The sequence below is a fragment of the Pseudorca crassidens genome, chromosome 1 (genome assembly GCF_039906515.1).
Source record: "Pseudorca crassidens isolate mPseCra1 chromosome 1, mPseCra1.hap1, whole genome shotgun sequence".
Lineage (NCBI taxonomy): Eukaryota > Metazoa > Chordata > Mammalia > Artiodactyla > Delphinidae > Pseudorca > Pseudorca crassidens.
In genome coordinates, this window is record NC_090296.1 from 25,365,167 (window position 1) to 25,387,500 (window position 22,334).

The window sequence follows — 22,334 nt, forward strand, 5'->3', positions numbered from 1 at the left end:
GAGAGGTCATCTGATTTAAAGAAGCCTGATACCCAGAAAGGTTAATGACTTACCCGAGGCCACACAGCTCCTGGGGAAAGCAACAGAGCCAAAGGGAGGCAGAATGACAAAGCAGAGACCCCAGGATGCATTTAAATCTTGATACCTACCATACTTGCTTCTGGCCTTGGGCAAAGGATGTGATGTTTTGGAGACCAAGTTTCTTCATCTGTGAAGTGGTAGGGACCTGGCATATGGTGGATTCTTTACAAATATCAGTCCCCTTTCCGCCCTCTTACTGGGATTTCTTGGCCTCACTTGAGAGCAATGGTGGCCAGGATCTAAGTCTGAGGGACCTCTTTACTGAATGCATAAAGATCAGGAAGGATGGGAGAGAGTGTGACAAGGAGAAAACAGCAGCTGTGTTTAGAGGTGTCTACAGCTCGGCAGTGGGAGCATCCTTTGAACAGTTAGGGGGACCAAGACACAGGAAAAGAATGTTTTCTTTTGTTTTTAGACCTCTCTGAGCCTAAGTATCTTCATCTGTAAAACAGAAACACATGTGGAAAGGATCAAGCAAGATAACTTAAAAAAATAGCTAATGTATACATTGCTTACTATGTGCCAGGCACTGTTCTAAAGACTTGACATGCATGAGCTCATTTAATCTTCACAATAGCCCCATGAAGTAGGTACTTATTGTCCCCATTTTACAGATGAGGTAAGTAGGGCCCACAAAGGAAAAGTTAAGTTGAACAGGCCATACTGTGCTGAGATAGAGGCAGGATGTCAACTCAGGCATCTGGCTTCAAGCCTGTGCCCTAACCCAGAGGTGGCACACTGTTTCTGCAAAGGGCCAGATGATAAATCTTTTAGGCTTTGCAGGCCATAGTGTCTGTGTTGCAGCTGCTCCAAGCTGCCTTTGCAAAGCAGCCATAAATGATACAGAAATGAACAAGCGTGCCTGTGTTCCAATAAAACTTTGTGAACACTGAAATCTGAATTTCATAAAATTTCTGCATCACTCATTATTCTTCTTTTGATTGCTTTCAACTATTTAAAAAGTGAAAAATCAACCTCAGTTTGAAGGCCGTGTGAAAGCTGGCAGCTACCTTGCCTCACATATAGAGGAAGTGCCTGAACAGAGACCTGCACAGACCCAGTGGTTGCTAAGTGTTCATTCCCTTCCCTTTCCTTAATCTCATTCTTCCTCTTAGCTCCTATCAACCCAGAAAGTGGATTTTTCACTCATCCCAGCAGAAGAGATGGGATGATTTTTCACTCATCCCAGCAGAAGAGATAAGGAACAGGGCTTTAGCAAGGTGGAATGCACCTTCTTCAGTAAACACAGCCCTGTGGGCCCCAAAGAGACGGGGAGTTTTAGGTCAGTGTGTCTCCAGCTTTAACGGGCAGATCCCTGGGGCTCTTGGTCTTTGCAGGTTCTGACTCCACAGGTCTGGGGTGATGCCTGAGATCCTGCCTTTCTAACGGGCTCCTGAGCGAGGCTGATGCTGCTAGTTCTGTGGGTCGGATCCCCTCTCCCAGCAGCAAGCTTCGAGAGCAAAGCCTCCGTGTCCATAAACACAAGGCAGCGTGTCAGGCACTGCCTCCTGGCTTTGGGTGAAGAACGGTGTCCCTCAGGCTGGACGAGGGACTCCCTGGAGACATAGCAGGGCTCAGGACAGATCAGCAGGTCCCCTCTCCAAGGAGAGCACTGAGATGACTTAGACTGGAGGAGGAAGACAACAAGGGGCAGAGATCAAGAGCAGGCAGAGGGAGGCTCGAGCAAAGGCTGTCAGCTGCTTCTAGCAACCGTGGACCAAGGCCCCCTCTGGGCCCTGGCAGACAGGAGCCCCTCCTCCCACGCCTGCCAGGGTTCCGGTGGACCGAAGCAAGAGGCCTACTTCCTCATCAGGCCTCTGAATAACTAGGGCACTTCCACAAGGTCACAGCTTTTCATTTAAATTCCAGCTCTAATCAGCAGGCAGAGCCTGAGAAATTATCCCTTGCGAGGAGAGAAGCTGTTATCGGAGCACCGTAAACAGCACCCTAGCCCACGGCTGGGGGGAGAGTCTCTGGGGGAGGGGTTGAGAGGGGTCTCACAAGCACAGGCCCCAGCCCTGTTCCCTGCCTCTGAGATCCTCCTCTACCCCATCCTCTTCCTCACCTCCTTTGGCAGAGAGTTCTAGAACACAGCGGGGGTGGGGAGATGACTGAGGGCAAACAGTTTGGCAGGGCTGGGACTGCCCGCTCCTGCCCCACAGGCAGCCCAAGGGCAGATCCTAATGGCCAGGAGCATGGGATAAGGTATCCCTTCAGGGCCACAAATGGGTTACATGGCCTTGGAGATGCCCCTCCCCTCCCTGGGCCTCCATTTCCTCCTCTGAAAAGTAAGAGTTACAATTCTTAGACAGGATACCCTTTGAGCTCCAACGTGTCTCCGGACCCTACAGACCCACACTGCCCCTGGTGCTTGTGGCCACACTTTCAGCTCAAGAAGTACTTCTGAGGTCCTACTACGGTGCCATGCACTGTGCAGAGCTGGGAATGCAGACACAGACAAGATGTATGCCTGGCCCACAGCTCTGCCTTGGAAATGCCAGGGTTTTGAAGAGACAGGCACAGGCTTCGGAGGCACAGCCATCTGCGATCCTGGTTTGCGCTGGCAGCTGGCGACCGTGAACCTCTCTTTTGCAGCGAGGATGACAACGCTTACCTGGAGGGGCTGATGTGAAGATAAGGGAATGCATGGGAGGCATCAGAGCCGAGGGTCTCTCACCTCCTTCAGGCCAGCACGCCACAAATGCCTCTTGCCACTTTTTTTTTTTTTTTTTTGCGGTACGCGGGCCTCTCACTATTGCGGCCCCTCCCGTTGCGGAGCACAGGCTCCGGATGCGCAGGCTCAGCGGCCATGGCTCATGGGCCCAGCTGCTCCGCGGCATGTGGGATCTTCCCGAACCGGGGCACGAACCCGTGTCCCCTGCATCGGTAGGCGGACTCTCAACCACTGCGCCACCAGGGAAGCCCTCTTGCCACTTTATTATCCTGAACCTCCTTCTCAAGGACTAGGAGGACGGGCTGTGGATTTTCCCACACAGAAGTCCATCGAAATACCGCTTGCCCCTTTTCTCCTACCGCGACACTGAGTCCCCAGCTCATCTCCTGGACCTTGGGAAAGGTGTCGCCTGCCAGGCGCCGTCTCCAACTGCATTTTATAGTAGGGTTACTTCTCAGCAATCTCCTCAACGTGTAAAATTAATCAATTAATCAATCGTCACTTTATAGTATTCCAGCGGCCCCTGGGTAAATAGTTACATTAGCTCATAAAATCCCCAATTTGTCTTCCTGAGCGGAAGGAAAAAAACCATCAGAGAACCACTAAAGGCCTCCTGTTTCGGAGCCACAGCACCGCTGGCTCCAGATTGCCTGGCCAGGGGCTCGGAGAACGGGAGGCCGCCCGCTGACCGCAGCCAGGGCCGGGCAGCTCAGGCTGCCTCCTGCTACGGCCGGGGCCACAAGCGAAGTTTCTGGACCTGTGATTTGCTTCAGCCTCAGAACCCACAAAAAAAAGCAACGGTCAACGGGGTGACAAGATTGGCAATCAGCTCTTGACACCTCAAGGGCAGAATGGAGAGTGCAAGGTTCAGAATCAGGCTAGAATCCCCACTTGGTCCTGCTACTCAGCTGCTGGGTGACCTCAGCACAGCACTTAACCTCCTGACCTCAACTTCCTCAACAGAAAACTGGGGCTCAGGCAATGTACCTCAGAGGATTATTAAGAGAACAAAATGAGATAATGGCCATGAAACTGAGATAGTGCAGTGTTGTGCTAGTGATAGTGGCTATTTCTAAGGTAGGGTCACCCCACTGACCTCCATCCCTTTGAAGAGATGGAGGGGAGCCTATGGGTCCTTAGCGTTTCACCCCACCAGGACCAGTAGGGCACCTTTGTGAGAATGAGGAAAAGGTGCCCCCAGGTTAGAGGCCTGCCCCTGGGTGCAGGCGTGGCAAAGCACAGATTGGATTTTGGCCTCCACGCGTTCCCTGAGCTGGCAGCCGCTACGCAGGACACAATACACAAGTCTAAGTGGAGACCCTGGGTCATCTCTGCCGTGAACCAGGAAGAGAAGAGGTTAAGCCAAGTGGCACTTTTACAAACAAAAGTTTTGATGTTGGGCTTAGTCCCTCACTTGAAGTATCCTAGAAAACATCAGCTTAGCAGAGAGACCTTCCTGGACCACCCTCTTTAAATTAGCAACTTCATTTTTACCTGCTTCACTTTTCTCCACAGCACTTACTACCCACCACCTGATACAACAGACATGTTATTATATACATACATATATAAGATGTATATATGTTTGTATATATGTGTGTATATTTATCTATATATAGATATATATAAAGATACATACATTTTTTTAGTGCCTTGTCTTCCCCTGTCTATAATAAAAGATCCATGAGGACAGGGATGGTCTTCTGTTTTGTTCCCTGTTTTATCCCTAGTACCTAGAACAGTGCCTGGTACATTGTAGGTTCTCGATAAATAAATACTTGCTGAGTGAGTGACTGAACTAAAATATTATTAAATAGAATAAATTTAATGATATCTTCCTAGAAAATGCTGTCCTGTGCTTTGGTTCAAACACCAGTTATTTTCAAAGGTGCGGGGTAGGCAGAAGAAACAGAGGCAGGGAAACCCTGTGTATTTGGTAGGGATAACAGTATTAGCCTTTTGTGTTGTGTAATATTCCATATAGATCAATGATCAGAAACCCTATTTAAGTCTGGCTGATTCTTTTACATATTCAAAAGCGATAAAGGATAAATTCATTTGGAAGGGGTGCTACTAATAAAGAAAAAGTCACATTACCTCTGCGCAAAAATAAACAATAGTCTCATTAGGAAATATGAGATCTTCAAGTGAAGAAATTCTGGGATGGGACCCAGCATGTTCCAATGCAGTATGCATGGGCTTTGGAGTCTGAAAGCCCCAAGTTCAAATTCCAATGAGCTGACAAGCCCTATGACCTTGCACAAACTGCTTAATCTGTCAGGCCCTAAATTTCCTTCACATTAAAATGTATATAACATCGACATGTACACACTGCTACATTTAAAAAGGATAACCAACAAGGACCTACTGTATAGCACAGGGAACTCTGCTCAATGCTGTGTGGCAGCCTGGATGGGAGAGGAGTTTGGGGGAGAATGGATACATGTATATTTATGGCTGAGTCCCTTTGCTGTGTACCTGAAACTATCACAACATTGTCAATTGGCTATACTCCAATATAATATAAAAAGTTTAAATAAACAAAATGTACATAACAATACCTATCCTGTATTGATGCTGTAAGAATTAAATGTTAAAAAGACTAAATAAGAAAATATATGTGAAAATACCTTAGAAATATGATACCCCCTTCTTATTTGGTAGGGTTACTCTTTTTTTTTTTTTTTTTTGCGGTACGCGGGCCTCTCACTGTTGTGGCCTTTCCCGTTGCGGAGCACAGGCTCCGGACGCACAGGCTCAGCGGCCACGGCTCACGGGCCCAGCCGCTCCGCAGCATGTGGGATCCTCCCGGACCGGGGCACGAACCCGCGTCCCCTGCATCAGCAGGCGGACTCTCAACCACTGCGCCACCAGGGAAGCCCGGTAGGGTTACTCTTAACCCGAAGTTCTAGACAGTTTAGAATGGTGAATGGTTTCCAACCATTCTATATCACCTGACACTTCTTATCTATAAATGGTTATTCCTCTCATATGCATCTATGTGTATGTGTGTACACATATATGTGTCTATACACACACATTGCTTACAGTCAGGACCCTGGATGAGTATCTATTTGTCTATTGACAAAAAACATTCCTCTTTCTTTTTCTTTTCTTTCTTTCTAACAGTGAACATGTATTAGTTATTATAAGCATTAGAAAAAAATATGGCTAATTCCACTGTGGAAAAGTAAAGTCATTTCTTAGAATATAAAGAAAGAAACCTTCTTTTACCCACATCATATTTTCCATGCTAAGTATATCATATCTTCAACTTTCAACCACATGAAGCTATAGAAGATAAGCAGATTTATGAAGACAAGGCAAAAATGCTTATTAAATTGGAGAATACATATCCTAAGAAAATCTCTTAAAAATAGTTTCAAAAATTGCACAATTTCCACTTCTTTTATTCACCCAGAAATATTAATCAGAAGAAAGTAATTGTATAAGCATGGGAACCACATTCCTTTGATTTTAATATGGTTCTTCAAAGCCAATTCAAATCCTTCAATTCAAGGCATTTCTTATAAACCTAAATCAATGAAAATGCAATGTACTTAGATTTTTGTTCTGTTTAGAGTCCCCAGGAAAAGGTCTCCCTCAGAGGCCAACCATGCACAGTCCGGCAGAGGGGAAATTTCCACAGCAGCTGTGCAAACACAAAGACTCACCTGGACCTTGACTGACATCTGTGGCAGCATTTTCAAAGGGAGGGAAAGGGAGAGGAGAGAAAGAGGGAGAAAAGGGAAGAAGAGTGTTAGCAGCACACACACACAATACACTGTGTCCTTGCATGGCTACCAAGTTCATGCAAGACTCCACAAATGCTCAGACTCTGAGCACCTAGTTCTACCGTCACCCAAAAACCACCCATGCAAGCCGAGGGGCCAAGCTCCCTTTTCACTGTGCATGTAGCAAGAGAGGTGAGCTTCACATCTGTCCGGAAAGACATCATCCTGGAATCAGATAGGGCTTCAAAGAGCTAAGCAGACTGGAATCCTGCAAGAATATTGGTTAAAATATTCTGGTTGATTTCTGCAATCCAACACCCAAGCAAATCCTCCTCCCCTCCAGTTACAGAACACTGGACATGAAGCCAAGCAAGGTTTCCCCACAGAGAGAAAAGATAATAATAAACCATTCCCTTGAGGAGCAAAGGAAAAGGCATTAGAATTAAGAGCAAATTGCAGCGTTATTCACTTCATAAGACTGGAGGACACAAGATCACAAAACATTTATAATTCCCTCCCTCCCCAGTATTCCCAGTGACCATCCTTCATCACAGACAGCAGTGTGTGTGCATGAGATTGTGTGTGAGTAGATCACTTGCCACACAAATTGAAATTCTGCCTCTCCTAATTTTTCTCCTTGCGTTTCACACCATCATTAATGACAGAAATTGCCATTTGAAATCTCTTCTGACAACTACAAATAAACATCCAGCCTTGGGAAGGTTAATATTTGAATTAAACCAATGAACTTTCAAAAAGTGAAGAACGGTCCACTCCCATCATCTCCATGAATACAATCTCCTCCTCCTCCCCTCAAATGTAAAATAGAATTATGCTGGGGAAGCCCAACCAAGAGCAGCCCAAAGCATTGTTAAAATCCCTAGACCTGACCTGGTAGGATATACTACAGCTTAGGAAAAGGAATGGGGTTACTTCACGAAACCACTGGCCATCCAGGCCATCCTGGGTGACTCCCTTAGAATCACTGAATGGTGGGTCTGGGACATCCGTAGACATTATCTAGTTCAATTATTTTTTGCTAAGATGGAGGATGAAAAAAGGTTGAGAGACTTGTCCAAGGTCACACAGCTAGTTCAGGGAAGGGATCCTAGAAAAGACCCTGGATCTCTTGAATCCCACCCAATTCAATGTTCATTCAACTGAAACCCAGGTCCCTCCAGGGCATATGGGACCGGAATTCAGTTTGCAAGCTTAAGTGAGCACTGAAGCCGTGAGGAAGTGGTGAGAGCCTCCCAGTCACCCTATGCGCTTCTAATCTACAGCAAGCAGATTTGCAGAGCGCCAGCGAGTTCCTCAGGGCTCTTGCCCCAACAGAATCCAGGCGCTGACTTCACCTGCAGCAACAGCCAGGCATTTCTCCAGCCCGCACCCTGCATTCCCTGGAAGCTGTATTTGCTCAATGAGACTTACAGAGAGCTCTGAATCATTCCTCAGCCACACCCACTTCCAGGTTTTCTGGTGAGTTGTTAGATTTAGGGGTGGAGTAGCAGCATGGAGGAAGAAAAGAGGCCAAACAGAAGAGGTGGAAAGGCAAAACACGCTGCGAAAATAACAAAGCAGAGCCATTAACCGTGACTGATGGACTGCCTAGAACAGTGGTCGTAAAAATACCCCTTCATTATGCAGGGTATCAAACTATTTACACATGGTGGAGTTCAGTGGTGAAAGTGTCAACACTGTTGTTCATAGAAACGCACTCTTCGTGGGCACCAAGACCCAAGGGAGACAGGACACCTTGGAACCCCAAAGTTCTTCTGACACTAAGTTGGGCACTGTATTTACAATCCTCAATTAAGGAGACAGTCCAGGTTCAAATTCTGACCTGCTTGATGACCTTGAGTTAATCAGTGAATTTGATTGTTTCCTTCAGCTATAAGATGGGAAGATAACACAGCTTCCCTCGTGATAGTGTTATGATAATTAAATGAGATTAAATACTTGTAAATCACTTAACTCAGTACAAGGCAAACACTGCATAAACGTTAGCTGCGCTGATTGTTACCATTTTGAATTACCTCGGACAGAATTATCCAAATATGTTGACCAGATGGCTCCCTGAAAACACCAAGAGACCACAGGAAATTTTTTTTTAATTTATTTATTTATTTTTGGCTGCGTTGGGTCTTCGTTGCTGCATGCGGGCTTTCTCTAGTCGCGGCGAGTGGGGGCTACTCTTCGTTGCGGTGCGCGGGCTTCTCATTGCGGTGGATTCCCTTGTTGCGGAGCACGGGCTCTAGGCTCGCGGGCTCAGTAGTTGTGGCTCACGGGCTCTAGTGCACAGCCTCAGTAGTTGTGGCGCACGGGCTTAGTTGCTCCGCGGCATGTGGGATCTTCCCGGACCAGGGATCGAACCTGTGTCCCCTGCATTGGCAGGTGGATTCCTAACCACTGCACCACCAGGGAAGCCTGACAACAGGAATTAAGTTGTATTTCGTTTGGTGATTTGGGTTCAACTTTTCTGCTTGTGAACGAAGACGTTGCTCCAGCCCTCCCCTCCTTCTGGGTCTCTTTCCTGTAAGGTCGGATCTTAACAAACGGCACCGAGAAACAGAGGAAAGCTTCAAGTGAGCTTTATTAGGGAGCGCTCCCGGGCGAGGTTCACTGGTCCGAGAGAAAGGGGCCAGAGAAGTCGCACCCGGGTGAGGGTTGGGCAAGATTTTATAGGGGAAGAAGGGAAAGGGGTGTGGTGAATCTGGGAGGGCGCAGGGTATTCCTTATTTGGTGGTCTTTTCGGGTATCCTGGGGGACCCTTAGTCCCGCCCCTCGAAAGGCGGGAAGGCTGGGCTGGTTTCAAAGTCCCCAGGTCAGTTCCTGGAACTGGGTGGTCCGGAATGTCTCCAGGGCAGTTTCTGGAACTGGGTGGTCCGGAGAATTTCGTTCTGATGCAACCTGTGAATCTGATTGTGTTCCCCTGCCTCGGGCCAGTTGGCCTTACATTTCCTCCCTCCCACTCCTCAGTGAGAATTGGGGTAAAGGGGAGTTCAAAAATTCTAGGTGAGCAGAAGTAGGGGGCAAAACAAATTCCATTCTTATTTCTTTTGTTTTCCCTCCTGAAGCCTTAATACAGCCCAGTTCTAGTCCTGCATATAAAAAATACAGTATCTCCTCTTGCCAAAGAGGGGCAACAGACCACGAAAAACCCTCTTTAGCTGAGGGGTCAGTGTCCAAGCTCAGTTCCTGATTGTGGCGCCAAGCCAGAGGCAGTTCTGAGCATTCATGTCCAACCTGAGGAAAAGAGACACAGTATCACCTGGCACCTGTTCCAAGAAGCAGTGAGTGACCTGAATCTCTGCACTCAATTCTGACCAACAGAATGAAATGGCAAAGGCTGGGGTGTGGCAGTGGGAGAGCGGAATAGGGGGAGATCGGAAGCTCCACAGTACCCATCTGGTATATTGTGCGTCCAGCATCGTTTCCCCTTCTTTTTGTATCAAGTCCCAGTTGTCTTCTGGGGAATCTCTTTTCCCACCCTTAATCCCTGTGGTTTGGTAAAGATGACCCCCACCCTCACCCTGGCTCCAAGGGTACATATGTCCTGCAGGCCAAGTCATAGGGATTAACGCAGAGAAAGGGGGCTCCACAGCTGGATTACTGGCACTCAGGCTCTGGCTCTTCAGGCTGCATGGACTTTGTGCCAGTCACCTGAGTTTTCTGTGCTTCAGTCTCCTTATCTGTAAAATGGGTGTGTTAATAGTTCCTACCTCCTAGGGTTGTTAGGAGGCGCTCAGAACAGTGCCTAGCATCTAGAAAGGCCTCAGTTAATGTTAGCTGGTAATTTTATTACCTTCATATATGGGAGGGCAAGGGTATTTTTTAGAAAAGCAACCTTTCTTGTGGTTACACAGCAAGGAAGTCTGACTTAGGATGCAGCTGGGGGTTTCTAACTCCATGCCTTGCTGCCTCCCCACTTCCAAGGTGGTCATCCCCAGAGCACTTCAGGCTGTCATTGCTGCTGGTACACAGCCTGGAGTCTGTGTATGAGGCAACAACACTGGGCCCTAGGACGGATCAGAGGAGATATATATATATGTGTGTGTGTGTGTGTGTGTGTATCAATTTTTTGATAGATAAAAAGTGGGCGCAAATTGCCAACGAAAAGGCAGTTGCCAACCAGATGAGATTGATCCAGGGGAGTTGGCATCCTCTCCTGTGCCAACACTTCCTCAGCCCCCTCCTGCTGTTTTATTTTCTCACACTGCTAGGCCTGTAGTTTTCCAGAGTGCCACTGCATTTAAATCTATATTCTATTTTCTCTCCTAGAAAATAGGTCAGACCCAAGGCAGAGTTCACCAGGTGGGGTCCCAGAAGGTTTGGCTGCACCTCGCCTCCAGGAGCCTGGCTGTGCAGCCTGCCCCATGCTCCCCAAAGCTCCTCCAGGGACGTGGGGTGGGTGTTTGGAGGTATAAAAGTAGCAAGTGGGGGAATCTTGGACTTCTGCCTCTTGAAATGATCTAGCCCAAGTGAGAGGTGAGGTGGGAGGGCTCCCCGGGTTGAGCCATATTCTGCAACAGCAGCAGATGGAGGGTCCTTTCGTTCCCCCACCTGGTTAGAAGAACCACATCTCCCCAAATTGCAGGAAATTGTTTCCCTTTAACTTTAAAATAACCACGCTGAGCATACTCACTTGTGGCTGAAATTATTGTTGAATACGCAGTAAGCGTCCGTGGGGCACTGAGTAGAGGTGGGACTGCCCTAATTTACTTCTTCCCTGGTTGTGATGCCAAAGAGAGTGGGTGAAGGGTGGCAGTGGCTTTCAAATCCTTTTCCTCTCTTGTGGCTTTCCCATCCCTGGTTTGAGCATGGCACTCCTAACAGAGGTGGCCCCAGCCTGGATCAGAACTCCTTTTCATCAGGGTCCCACCCCCAACAATGTCTCAAGCACCTGCCATCCACCGAGGTCAGTGTGAGTGCCAGAGCTTGGAAGACAGGAGGGGGAAGGTGCCAGTTTATATGGGCCGGTCCTCAGCCCTCCTGTCAACCAGCAGAAGGAACTAACATGAATGGAGCAGGTCCTGCCTGGAGCCTGTGCATTTGCTATTCCGCTGCCTGCCAGAACAGTCTTTGTCAGACAGATGTAAGACTGGTCCTCACTTTCTTCAGGTATCCATTCAAATGTTCCTTCTTAGAAAGATTTTTCTCTAACCACCTTCTCTAAAATGGGGACCCTCCTCTACCATTGACCCAGCTTTTCCTTTCTTTATGGCACTAATCACTATCTGACATTATAGGATGGGTCTGTTTTTATTGTTTAAATCCCCCTTGGAATATAAGCTTCATGAGAGCAGTACTGCCTGTTTCATTCACTGCTTGTATCCCCAGTGTTTAAGGAGGAGCTGGCCTACAAGATGTGCTCAGCAATATGCAATGAATAGTGACTAGATCATCTCAATTGATACAACTCACTGATATAGATGTTATTGGTGTCTCCATTTACACATGAGAAAATTGAGGCTCAGAGAAGTTAAGGTCTGTGCCTATGGACAGAAAGGCAGAGCTGGGATTGGACTCTGGGTCTGTCTTAATGCCCTTACTCGATTACGAACCCTGTTTTCTTCAGCATTGGCCTCATTATCAGGTGAGTTGTCTCCATATGGTAACAAAGATGGAATCTGGCAGCTCTAGAGAAAAGAGAGCAGCCTATTTCCTGGTAATTCCAGTAAATTCCCTGGGAAGGCTCTCATTGGTTTGGCTTAGGTCACATGTCTGTTCCAGAGCCAATTACTGTGTCCATCATCACATACCAGAGGATGAATTGGGGGATAAAATGGGGTAATGCCTCTACGTCCCTGGCGCAAATCAATACTAATCATAAAAAAGCTCACATTTATTGAGGATCCTCTGTGTGCTGGGCACTGTCCTCAGTGCTTAATATACATCTTCTCATTTAATTCTCACCACAACCCTAACAGGTAGGAACATTATTCATCCCATTTTACAGATAATGAAATTAAGACCCAGTGAAGCAGCTCTGTCATTACTAACACATCTTATACTCAGAGTAGCACATCAGATAAGGGTCAACCTATACTTCTGAATAAAAGAGTAAACCAGGATAGGTACCATCTGACCCATCAAGCTATAAATTAGGGATACGAATACTGGACATCTCATAGGAGCGAGAAAAAGGCATAGCCCAGGCAGAAGGAGGCGGCCAAATGCAGTGTGACCGTAAGTCTGGACAACTGGAGTTCCTGCCTGGGCTGTACACCTTAGAGGAGCCTGCCCTGGCCCTCCTGAAGCCACATCCCACCACATGAACTGAGCAGTCCACAGGGCCAGCTGGATTTTCCCACCCAGCACCAGCAACACCTGCCACTAACCCCGAGGACACTCAGGTACTCAGGTACTCTGAATTCCTTGCCCAAACTGCCCCAAATCCATGTGGGCCTCTTCCCTGTGTCCCTTCTCCCCAGAGCAGACCGACCCACTGATGTGTGTACTCTTGTGTCAAGAAATGGCCAAGGGGAAGCTATCTGCAGGAGCTGTTGACTTCTACAAGCTGGGGCACCCACAAAAAATGTGCACAAGGATATCTGTGGTGCTGCAACTGGAGAGAAGGGAGGCTGACCCCTAGCCTCCATGTGTATTCTTATCCCAGGCCCACAAACATCGGGCAGGTTTTCAACTCAGGATTACACCTGACTTAACATTAGGAGAAAAAAAATTTAAAAGGCAAAGACTGCATCTCCCCAACAGTCTATCCTTTCTTGCCCCTGAAGAAAATGAGCATAAGATTCTTCCCTCTACTTCAGGAACAAATATATAGAAACTATTTTTTTTTTTTTTTTTTTAGTTGAGAGCTAAAGCAAACTTCCAGCAGCAAAGAGGCTGGGTTTCCTGCATTCTGGGGCTTTTTCTGGCTCTCAGTATCTGAGCTCTTCAAACACAGGAAGAGCTGTCTTTCCACAAAAGGCCAGGTGGTATTAGCTTCATCCCCGACACAGAGCCCATTTATCCGCCTTTGTAGAAGACTGAGCCCTCCCAAGCCCTGGTGCTGTTTGCTTTTGTTCTTTGATGCTAATGACTCCAGATTGCAAGATGGAGCGGAGGGGTAGCTGCTGTGTCAGGTGCCAGGCTGCCTGGGAAGGCAGCGGCGGGGAGAGGGGCAGGATGAAAAACAGGAAGGAACGAGGATGGCACTCCCGTGGGCCAGGTCTCCGCTGCTCCCGAACACTTTAGGGGCTACAACACACTTGTAGTGGCTGTGGCTTGAGGAGCCTGAGCTTGACTGACAGTTGGGAGAAGAGGGAATCTACTTGTTACAGATACAGTCGGAGATCAGTGCAGACAGTGGGCTTTGTTCTTCGTGATTTTTTTTTTTTTAATTCTTTAGAGGTTCTGAGCACAGACGGGGGGGTAAAGCAATCTGGGCTTTAAATCCTGTCTTCGCTATTTGTTATTAAAAATATTTTTGTTCAGTTTCTTACTTTACCTTCCTCTTCAGCCGCATGGGAATAATGGCAGTGGAGTCAATTCAGCTAGAAGCACCCACGCATCCCTAAAAGTCAATGTGCTATGCAAAATCACGTAGTAGAAACCACAGGGCTTACAGGGAAAATAGGATTGGGGCACAGTACCCCAAAACTTCATCAGTGACACATAATGAAAGATAGGAACCCGTTTTACACGTGTTAATGGTTAAGGAATGCATAAATGATACAGTAAGTATAGCGCTTGAAAAAGACCTGAAGTTGCTTGTGGAAGTGGGAAACTTGCAAGTTGCTTTGAAGTAATGAAAGAAGGGTCATCTGAAGTTGGACAGGAAGTTATATCACCAGATGCTGGGTGTGGCTCATAACATGCCTGGTAACTGAAGTAGCTGGCACGTGTTCAGGTGTGTGCGCTTTGTGCATTCCTACACAGTTTGGTTCATCTGGCTGCAGTTTTCTGCCTTCACCTAGAGCTTCTCATGGGCAAAATCATGCACAATCAAAAGCAAAATTATTATGCTCAAATTGTTCCCTAATATATCAATAGCGTTGGAACAAATTTGCATTTTCGAAACAAGCATTATAGCAGAACTGACTGTACCTAATTGAAATGACTGCTATGAGGACCAAATGAGATGATTCATACAAAGTGCTTGGTACAACGCCAGGCACAGGGTAAATATTCAATAAACACTTACTGAAACTGTTATTATTAATGTTTCTTCTGGCTTGTTGACACCTCCCTTGTAAACGGAAAGTACCCAGTTGAGCCTTCTATCCAGCCTTGCAAACAAAAGGCATCTCTAGCTAACTGCTAACTCCCCACCTTAGGCCATGAGGCTGGCACCTGCAGTAGGCCCCCACCTAACAAGACAAGGGTTTTAGAAAAGTTCTCATAGCAGATGGACACTGCTGGAGACAGGCTCCAAGTGCCAACTTCTTAGGTAAAGAAATGGGTGTTGGCCTCCCCAAATGAGCATGACCCACAGGGAGAAAAGTACACACCCGCATCTCAGAGAACACCAGGAAATCAAAGGAGAAACTGACCAACATGAGAGGATGCCCCATCATCTGGCAGGATAAGAGAGGAGTGCATCACAGGAGGGGAAAGAAATCAGTCAATCCTCAAATTAGGAAAACAGCCTAGATGCAGACATTTTCAATCTCCCTGTCTCCTGCAGAGAGCACAGGGTTAAGAGGCAGGAAGAGCTGCGTGAAAATCCTGGCTCTTCCACACACTATGTATATGAGCTCATGCACGTTAGCTAACCTGAGACTCAACTTCCCCACCTGTAAAATGGGGACAATCTACTTATCTTCCGTTCCGCAAGATGAAAAGAGTTCACGGGGACTGATGTTAGGGTTATAAGGAGCTAATGTATGCAAAAGCACTGAGAGGGTGTCTGGCACTGAGGGAGTGCTAATCAATGCTGGTGAATCATAATTATTACATTTCCTCACCTGAGCGATTTCCATGAGACAGAGTTTTTGCCCTCTTTCTAAGAATTCCTCGCTCTCTGGAAAGACTAACTCCTCAGGGCTTATGCCAATTAGAAGAATGATCTGGAAGAAGCAAGGGTTTCAGTGGAGGTGAGTTCTGCAAATTCTGCAATTCAGTAGTACAAAGAGCCTTGGAAGAGGAGGCTTATGTCTGCTCCTCTGTAGGGGGCGCTGTTGTAGAATGTGGGAAACAGCCCCACGCTTAGAATCAGAAGCCCTGGGGTTTTTGTTTTGTTTTCCTAAAATTTTTATTGTGGTAAAATACACATAACATAAAAGTTACCATCTTAACCATTTTTAAGTGCACAGTTCAGTGGCATAAAGTACGTTCATAATGTTGTGCAAGCATCACCCATTTCCAGAACTCTTTTCATCTTGCAGATCTGAAAGTCTTGTACCTATTAAACAACAGCTATCTATATGTCCTGCACCCAGCCACTGGCGACCACCCTTCCACTTTCTGTCTTTAGCAAGTTAACTACTCGAGGAACCTCACATGAGTGGAACCATAGAGTATCTGTCCTTTTGTCACCGGCTTATTTCACTTAGCACAGTGTCCTCAAGCTTCATCTATGTTGTGGCATGTGTCAGAATTTCTTTCCTTTTAAAGGCTGAATAATGCTCCATTGTTTGTATACTGTAGTTTCCCCCTCATCCATGGGGACTACATTCAAGACCCACCAGGGGACGCTTGAAACTGCAAATAGCACGGAGCACTATATATACTATGTTTTTTCCTATACATATATACCTATGATAAGTTTAATTTATAAATTATCCAGTTGTTTAAGCCTTGCAAACAAAAGGCATCTCTAGCTAACTGCTACGCCCCACCTTAGGCCATGAGGCTGGTACCTGCCTGCATTAGGCCCCCACCTAACAAGACAAGGGTTTTAGAAAAGTCCTCACAGCAGATGGACACTGTAAGAGATTAACAATAATAACTAGTAATAAAATAGAACAATTATATTGTGATAAAGTTATCTGAATGTGATGTCTCTCTTTCTCCCAAAATCTTACTGTACTGTACTCACCCTTCTCGTGATGATGTGAGATGATGAGATGAAGTGAGGTGAGTGATGTAGGCATTGTGACGTAGCATTTACCTACGAATGACCCTCTGGTGATAGGTCAGAAGAAAGATTATCGACTTCGGGTGATCCCGGAGCATTGGTGATGTCAGTGGTTGGACGTCAGGATCAGATGATGTTGATGGGTGGGGATCCCGAGTGGGACAGAGCAGGATGGCACAAGATCTCATCATGCTACTCAGAAATGCACACAATTTAAAACTTATGAAATTGTTCATTTCCTGAATTTTCCTTTTTTTTTTGGACCATGGTTGACTGTGGGCAATTAAAACCATGGAAAACAAAACTGCAGATAAGAGGGGACTACTGTACACCACATTTTGCTTAGAGAAGCCCTGGTTTTGAGCCCTGACTTTCCAGCCTACTACCAGCTCTCTGACCTTGGGCAACTCACACAGCCTCTCTAAGCCTCAGCTTTCCCACCCATAACTAGCAGGAATAATGACTCCAATTACATGAACAGGTTGCAGTGAGGCTGAAATGAGACTGTAAATGTGGAAGCATTCTGTAAACAATAAAGTGCTATGTCATTCCTGTATTCACTCCAGAAATATTAATCGAGTGGCAATTCCTTACTGGTCCCTATGCTAGATCCTGGTATGAAAAACATTAAGTAGAGCCCCTATTCACAACGATATTACAACAGAAATTTTAAAAGAAGAGAAATACAGAGATCACAGTTCATTATAATCCCTGCTATTTACTGAAGGCCTCCCATGTGTCAGGTACCTGTGGCAGTGTCGGACGTATATGACCTCATTTAATCCTGATGTAGACCCACTTAACAGACGAGGAAACCAAGGCTCAGAGAAGTTAATATCCCCAAGTCCACTTAATTCATAAGTAGTAGCGATGATTTGAACTCAGATTTCTCTGAATCCAAAGCCCTTTTCCTTCCCACAGCACCACCCATCCTTCCCCGATTATCTCTTCCTTCTCTGGTCTAACCACCCAAATCTATCACCCTATGTGACATGGGGGCAAATTTCAAGAAATTGGTGTGGAAAACTGATGGAAAGTGTTGAGCGTCCACAATATCTTCTGCTGGGCAGGATCTCCAGATCCATATTTCAGAGAAAGGATTATAAATTGGGGCAACACACCCAAAACTGAATTCCATAAAAATACAACACCCAGCAAGATGTGAATAGGAGTTGCTTGCCAAAAAAAAAAAAAAAGTGTGGTCAAATACATTTAGAAAACAGTGAGCTAAAGCAAGGTAATCAAGTATCTCTATGGCAAGACTTCAGAAAGCCACACCTACACTAAGGTACGTTGTGAAGTCCAAGAGGGGATACAGTGTGCAGTTTTCCCAATGTTTTTGGAACATTGGACACTTTTTCTTCCGCAAAACACCTAGTAACATCTCACAGAACACAGTTTGAGAAAGGCTGGCTTTGAGGCTCTCAGAACAGCTGGGAAGCCTTTCAATTTATCACAAGCCTCTATCCTCACCCTTTTAGTTCTCATAGTGAGACTTTGTATCTGGTTCAGTTTGAAATAGCTAACATTTATCGACCACTTAACTACATGCCAGACACAGACTTAGGTGCTAGAGACTCAAAATAACTTCTGGGGATGCAGTTATAGTAAATCTAATAACCAAGAGAGTGTATAAACATGATAGGGCGGCCATATACAGCCATCTAGTATCACACTTCGCATTAATGGGGGATTTGGGGTTGACAGAGACTGCTTCAAAGTCTTTTGCTGGAGAAATCTTGCAGTGGTCCCCAGAGGATAAACAGCAAAAATTAAGTGGAGAGAAATCTTGTAAGAACATTTTACCAAAACAGGCCAGCGGTCAGATTGACATCCCTGAGGGATGGGCTCCCTGCAAGGCATGTAGTGCACCAAAAAGACCATAAGCATTGAGCTTAAATCCCAACTTTGTTATCTATTACGTGACCTTGGATAAGTTATTTAAACTTCATCTGTGAGATGGGAATCATTACATCAATTTGAGTTGTCAAGAAGATCAAAAGAGGCAATTGTATATACAATGCCTAATGACCTGACCGGCACCATGCTTAGTTCCATTTTTTTTGATTGGTAACATCCCGGAGTAACGTGTTAAGAAAGAGTCTGAGGCTGCATATGAGCTTAGAAAGAAAAGAGGGTCATGATTGATTTGCAGTTCCTGCCAGGGGCTTGAAAAGGAGGGGGTCATATATTGGCTCAAGTTAGCTGGAGAGTTTCAACAGAGTGCTTTCCTTGCCCTGAGAAAAGGAGTTTCTAATGACCTGGGGAACCTCAGAAGAAAGCAAGCAGCCCTAACAGAGGCCTTCTCACTACTAGCACCTGTCAGCATTTCTGCTTTCCCTTATACCCTTCCCTTTCTTTCATTTTCAGGAAATGAACAAGGTTGATTTCTTGTCTTTGCAAAGCAAGGGTAGGTTGTGATGTGAAATTAGTACAGTATTTGCTCTGAACCTAAAATAATTTTTTTCTGAGCCTGAAAACCATGCATGTAGCCTAATTAGTACCAGTCCTATTTTAAAAGGCTCAACAAGATTCTGCAGACCCTACTAGAGGGAGCTCAGAAACCCAGGCAAGGAGGCATTCCACTGCCAGGAACTGCAGAGATCAAGCAAGCAGAGAGGGAGCCCCTAGAAGGAAATTTACATTTTCATATTGATAATATGCTTTTTGAGTTATAATTAATATTAATCGCCATTTTTATCTTGTAACGTCTGTGGTCAGTTAAAAACAATAAAAACATTAAAATTCGATTGTTCCAGAGAGAACAGAGTAGACACATTGAAATTTAGAAGTGGAAGAGTGCTGGTATGTCAAGCAGATCCACCTCTTTTGGTTTACCAGTTCATTCCATCGACGTGTACTCATTGCATATATCCATGGCCAAGGGACCGTGCTAGGCACTGGGGTGATGGCTAGTGAACAAAACAGACACAGGCCTCGCACTCTTGGAACTTAAAGTCTAGGTGGGGAGATGGGCCACAAATAACCAGACAGACATTTAGCTATTTAAGTATAATTATGATCAGTGGCATAAGGTTGTACAGGATCCTTTGATGCTCAGATGAGAGAGACAGACCCAAGACAGGGGAATTGACATGTCCGCCCAGCTGGACAATGTTGAAGCTGAAACCAGAATTCAGGTCATCTGCATCCCAGTTCACAGTTGTTCTCACTGTGCCACAGCTGGGGGACCAGTGCCCTGAGAGGGGTTTGGGAGAAGAATCCAGTACTAAGAGTATGGTGGTGGCAGCTGGGACAGAGAAGCAAGTGGCCAAACATCTGCAGCTTTCACAGAACAAGAGTGTGAGCCTGGAGACTTCACTGTCTTCTCAGACACTCACTCATGCGTCGCAGCAGTGGAAAATGGTTTCAGCTACCCTCCCGTGGGGGCCTGAACGCTAGAGCCTTCAACAATCAGGACAACAAAGAGGGGACAGGAAAGCCTCCCCCAAAACCAATCAGAGAGGACAGAGAATGGGAAGTGTAGACCCACCACACAGACTGAGCTCTGAGCTATCTGCTGTACTTTGCTTGGGCATTAATCACACAAATCCCTTATAAATCTAGGGCCGTCATTAGACAACACTAATATCCCCCTTCGAGTAATCCAGACAAATACGTTGAGAGAAGGGGGAGCCCCAAGTGGCTGGAAAACAGACAGCTTTCATGTTTGCACGCATCCCCCAGCCCCCCACCCCCAGAGGTCTGCTCCCAATAGCACCTCTGGCTTCTGCCCCAATAGCTTCAGGCAAGGGGAGTGAACTGAAGGTCTGGATCCCTCCCCTCCCCAACTCTGCCACTGACCTAATTCTCCACAAGGGAGGATTTTTCCTTTTTGGTCCTGCTTGTTTGTAAATCACACACAGCTTAAGGGGGGCCTAGCTAGGAAGCAGGGAGAAGTGAAGGCGCTTCGAACAGTGGCCCCGGCTGCTATTTCTTAGGGAGGTGGACCACTGGGAATTCTGTTAAGCTCAGAAGAGGGGTCGGGAGGTGGAGGGTAGAAGAAGGAAGGCCCACCATCAACATCATCCCAATTTTACAATCTTACTCTGCCCTTTACTGAACTAGAGATGCTTTATATTCTAAAATGACCCAACAGAACTCTGCCACGAGCCTTATGCATGACTTTGGGTAGGTTTCTTAATTCATCTAGGTCACTGGTCTCTATAAATGACACAGGATATTTTGACCCTGATGTTATGACCCCTCAAGTATGTTTTGGAACTGCTTCGAAAAAAATTAAAAAACTGTCAGGAAAGAGACTGATTTTAGTTGTAGGAAGAAGAGATGGTTCTATGAACTGCAAAAATTGACCTGGAAAAAAATTAGACCTGTCAGAAAAAAATCAACACAAAATGGAACTGACAGTGGCTAAAAATGCACATGGTAAAACGTCATTGACTGAAAAACTGAAGGAAGAATCAAACATTCTTGACAAAATTTAGACTAGCGAACCTGACGTGAGAAAATCGGATAGAGTAGAAATAACGACCACAAAAGAGTGGTCACAATGGTAGAAGCTATGTGGGTAAAATTACATAGGCACACAAAAGAATAACTGATAGATGAACCAAATCTTCACTACAGAGGGCACGTGGAGCAGAACTGATCTTGTTCAAAATTATTCAGTGAAATAAAAATGAATTGGAAAATTAAAAAATGGTTTACCTATGCTGAAAAAAAATGGATTGAGGAATTACATGAGCCCTACATCATTTGCTTCTAAAAAACACCCCCTTAATAAAACTGTTTTAGTGTTTGTATAATCCTGATTATATTGACATAGAGTTAAAAGTTCTCAGGGTCAAATCGTGCAATCAAAACATCTTGATAAGTGCTGAAGAAGAATAAGTTACAAAATCTCAGGGGTCCTGTCCAGGTGCAATTTTTCCTGATAAAAAATCAGAATAGAAAGTGAAGACAATTATATAAATAGTTTACTCCTAGGAAGAAAAGAGCATGGGACCCAGCGATTCCCTGCAAGAATGGTTCTCACACTAATACATTTGATATATTCATACTTCAAGCAATTTAAAGCAATTTTAGAAACTAACAATGCATAATTATATTATAATTTTTCCAAGAAAGAACAAAAACCTGAAAATGACACTTTGTATTACTATAGTTTCTTAAAAAGGCATTTTAACACCCCAAAAATAAAAGGGCATTAATTTCAGAATTTTTAAAAAAACTGAATGTGTCTTTACAATAAACTTCTACATTATGTTTATTTTTCTCGTTCTCCTGAAGAATTATACAATTTCATTCTAGTTCTTTTGAGTGTCTTTTGTACCACTGGGCAGAGGGCAGATGGGTAGTCTCTCTGCAGTTCAGCCTTCTCATTTGTAAATGGTAACAAAAGATAAAGCTACTCACACAGAGCCTAAAACACTAGTAAGTGTTCAATAAATGTTAGCCTAAAACCCAGGAAGCAGAAGCCATTTAGGATCAAGCTGATTCCCAGCCTCAGATTATACCCCTACTACTCCAAGCTGAAAATTCTTTAATGTTCTGGAATATAAATACCCCTGTTACACTATAAAACTCTTAGAGGAAAACATAGGCAGAACACTTTATGACATAAATCACAGCAAGATCCTTTTTGACCCACCTCCTAGAGAAATGGAAATAAAAACAAAAATAAACAAATGGGACCTAATGAAACTTCAAAGCTTTTGCACAGCAAAGGAAACCATAAACAAGACGAATAGACAACCCTCAGAATGGGAGAAAATATTTGCAAATGAAGCAACTGACAAAGGATTAATCTCCAAAATTTACAAGCAGCTCATGCAGCTCAATAACAAAAAAACAAACAACC

At 45.3% G+C, this 22,334-nt stretch overlaps 1 protein-coding gene across 13 annotated transcripts in view; it reads right to left on the reverse strand.

The window, feature by feature from the left end:
- The window catches only part of NRXN3 (neurexin 3), a 1,691,100-nt gene that overhangs the window by 1,581,671 nt on the left and 87,095 nt on the right, over positions 1-22,334 (reverse strand). For all 13 annotated transcript variants that reach the window (XM_067729075.1, XM_067728964.1, XM_067728949.1 and 10 more), the window contains exon 3: positions 6,430-6,447. In XM_067729075.1, the coding sequence (XP_067585176.1) occupies positions 6,430-6,447 (18 nt within the window). The remainder of the gene's footprint in view (positions 1-6,429; positions 6,448-22,334) is intronic.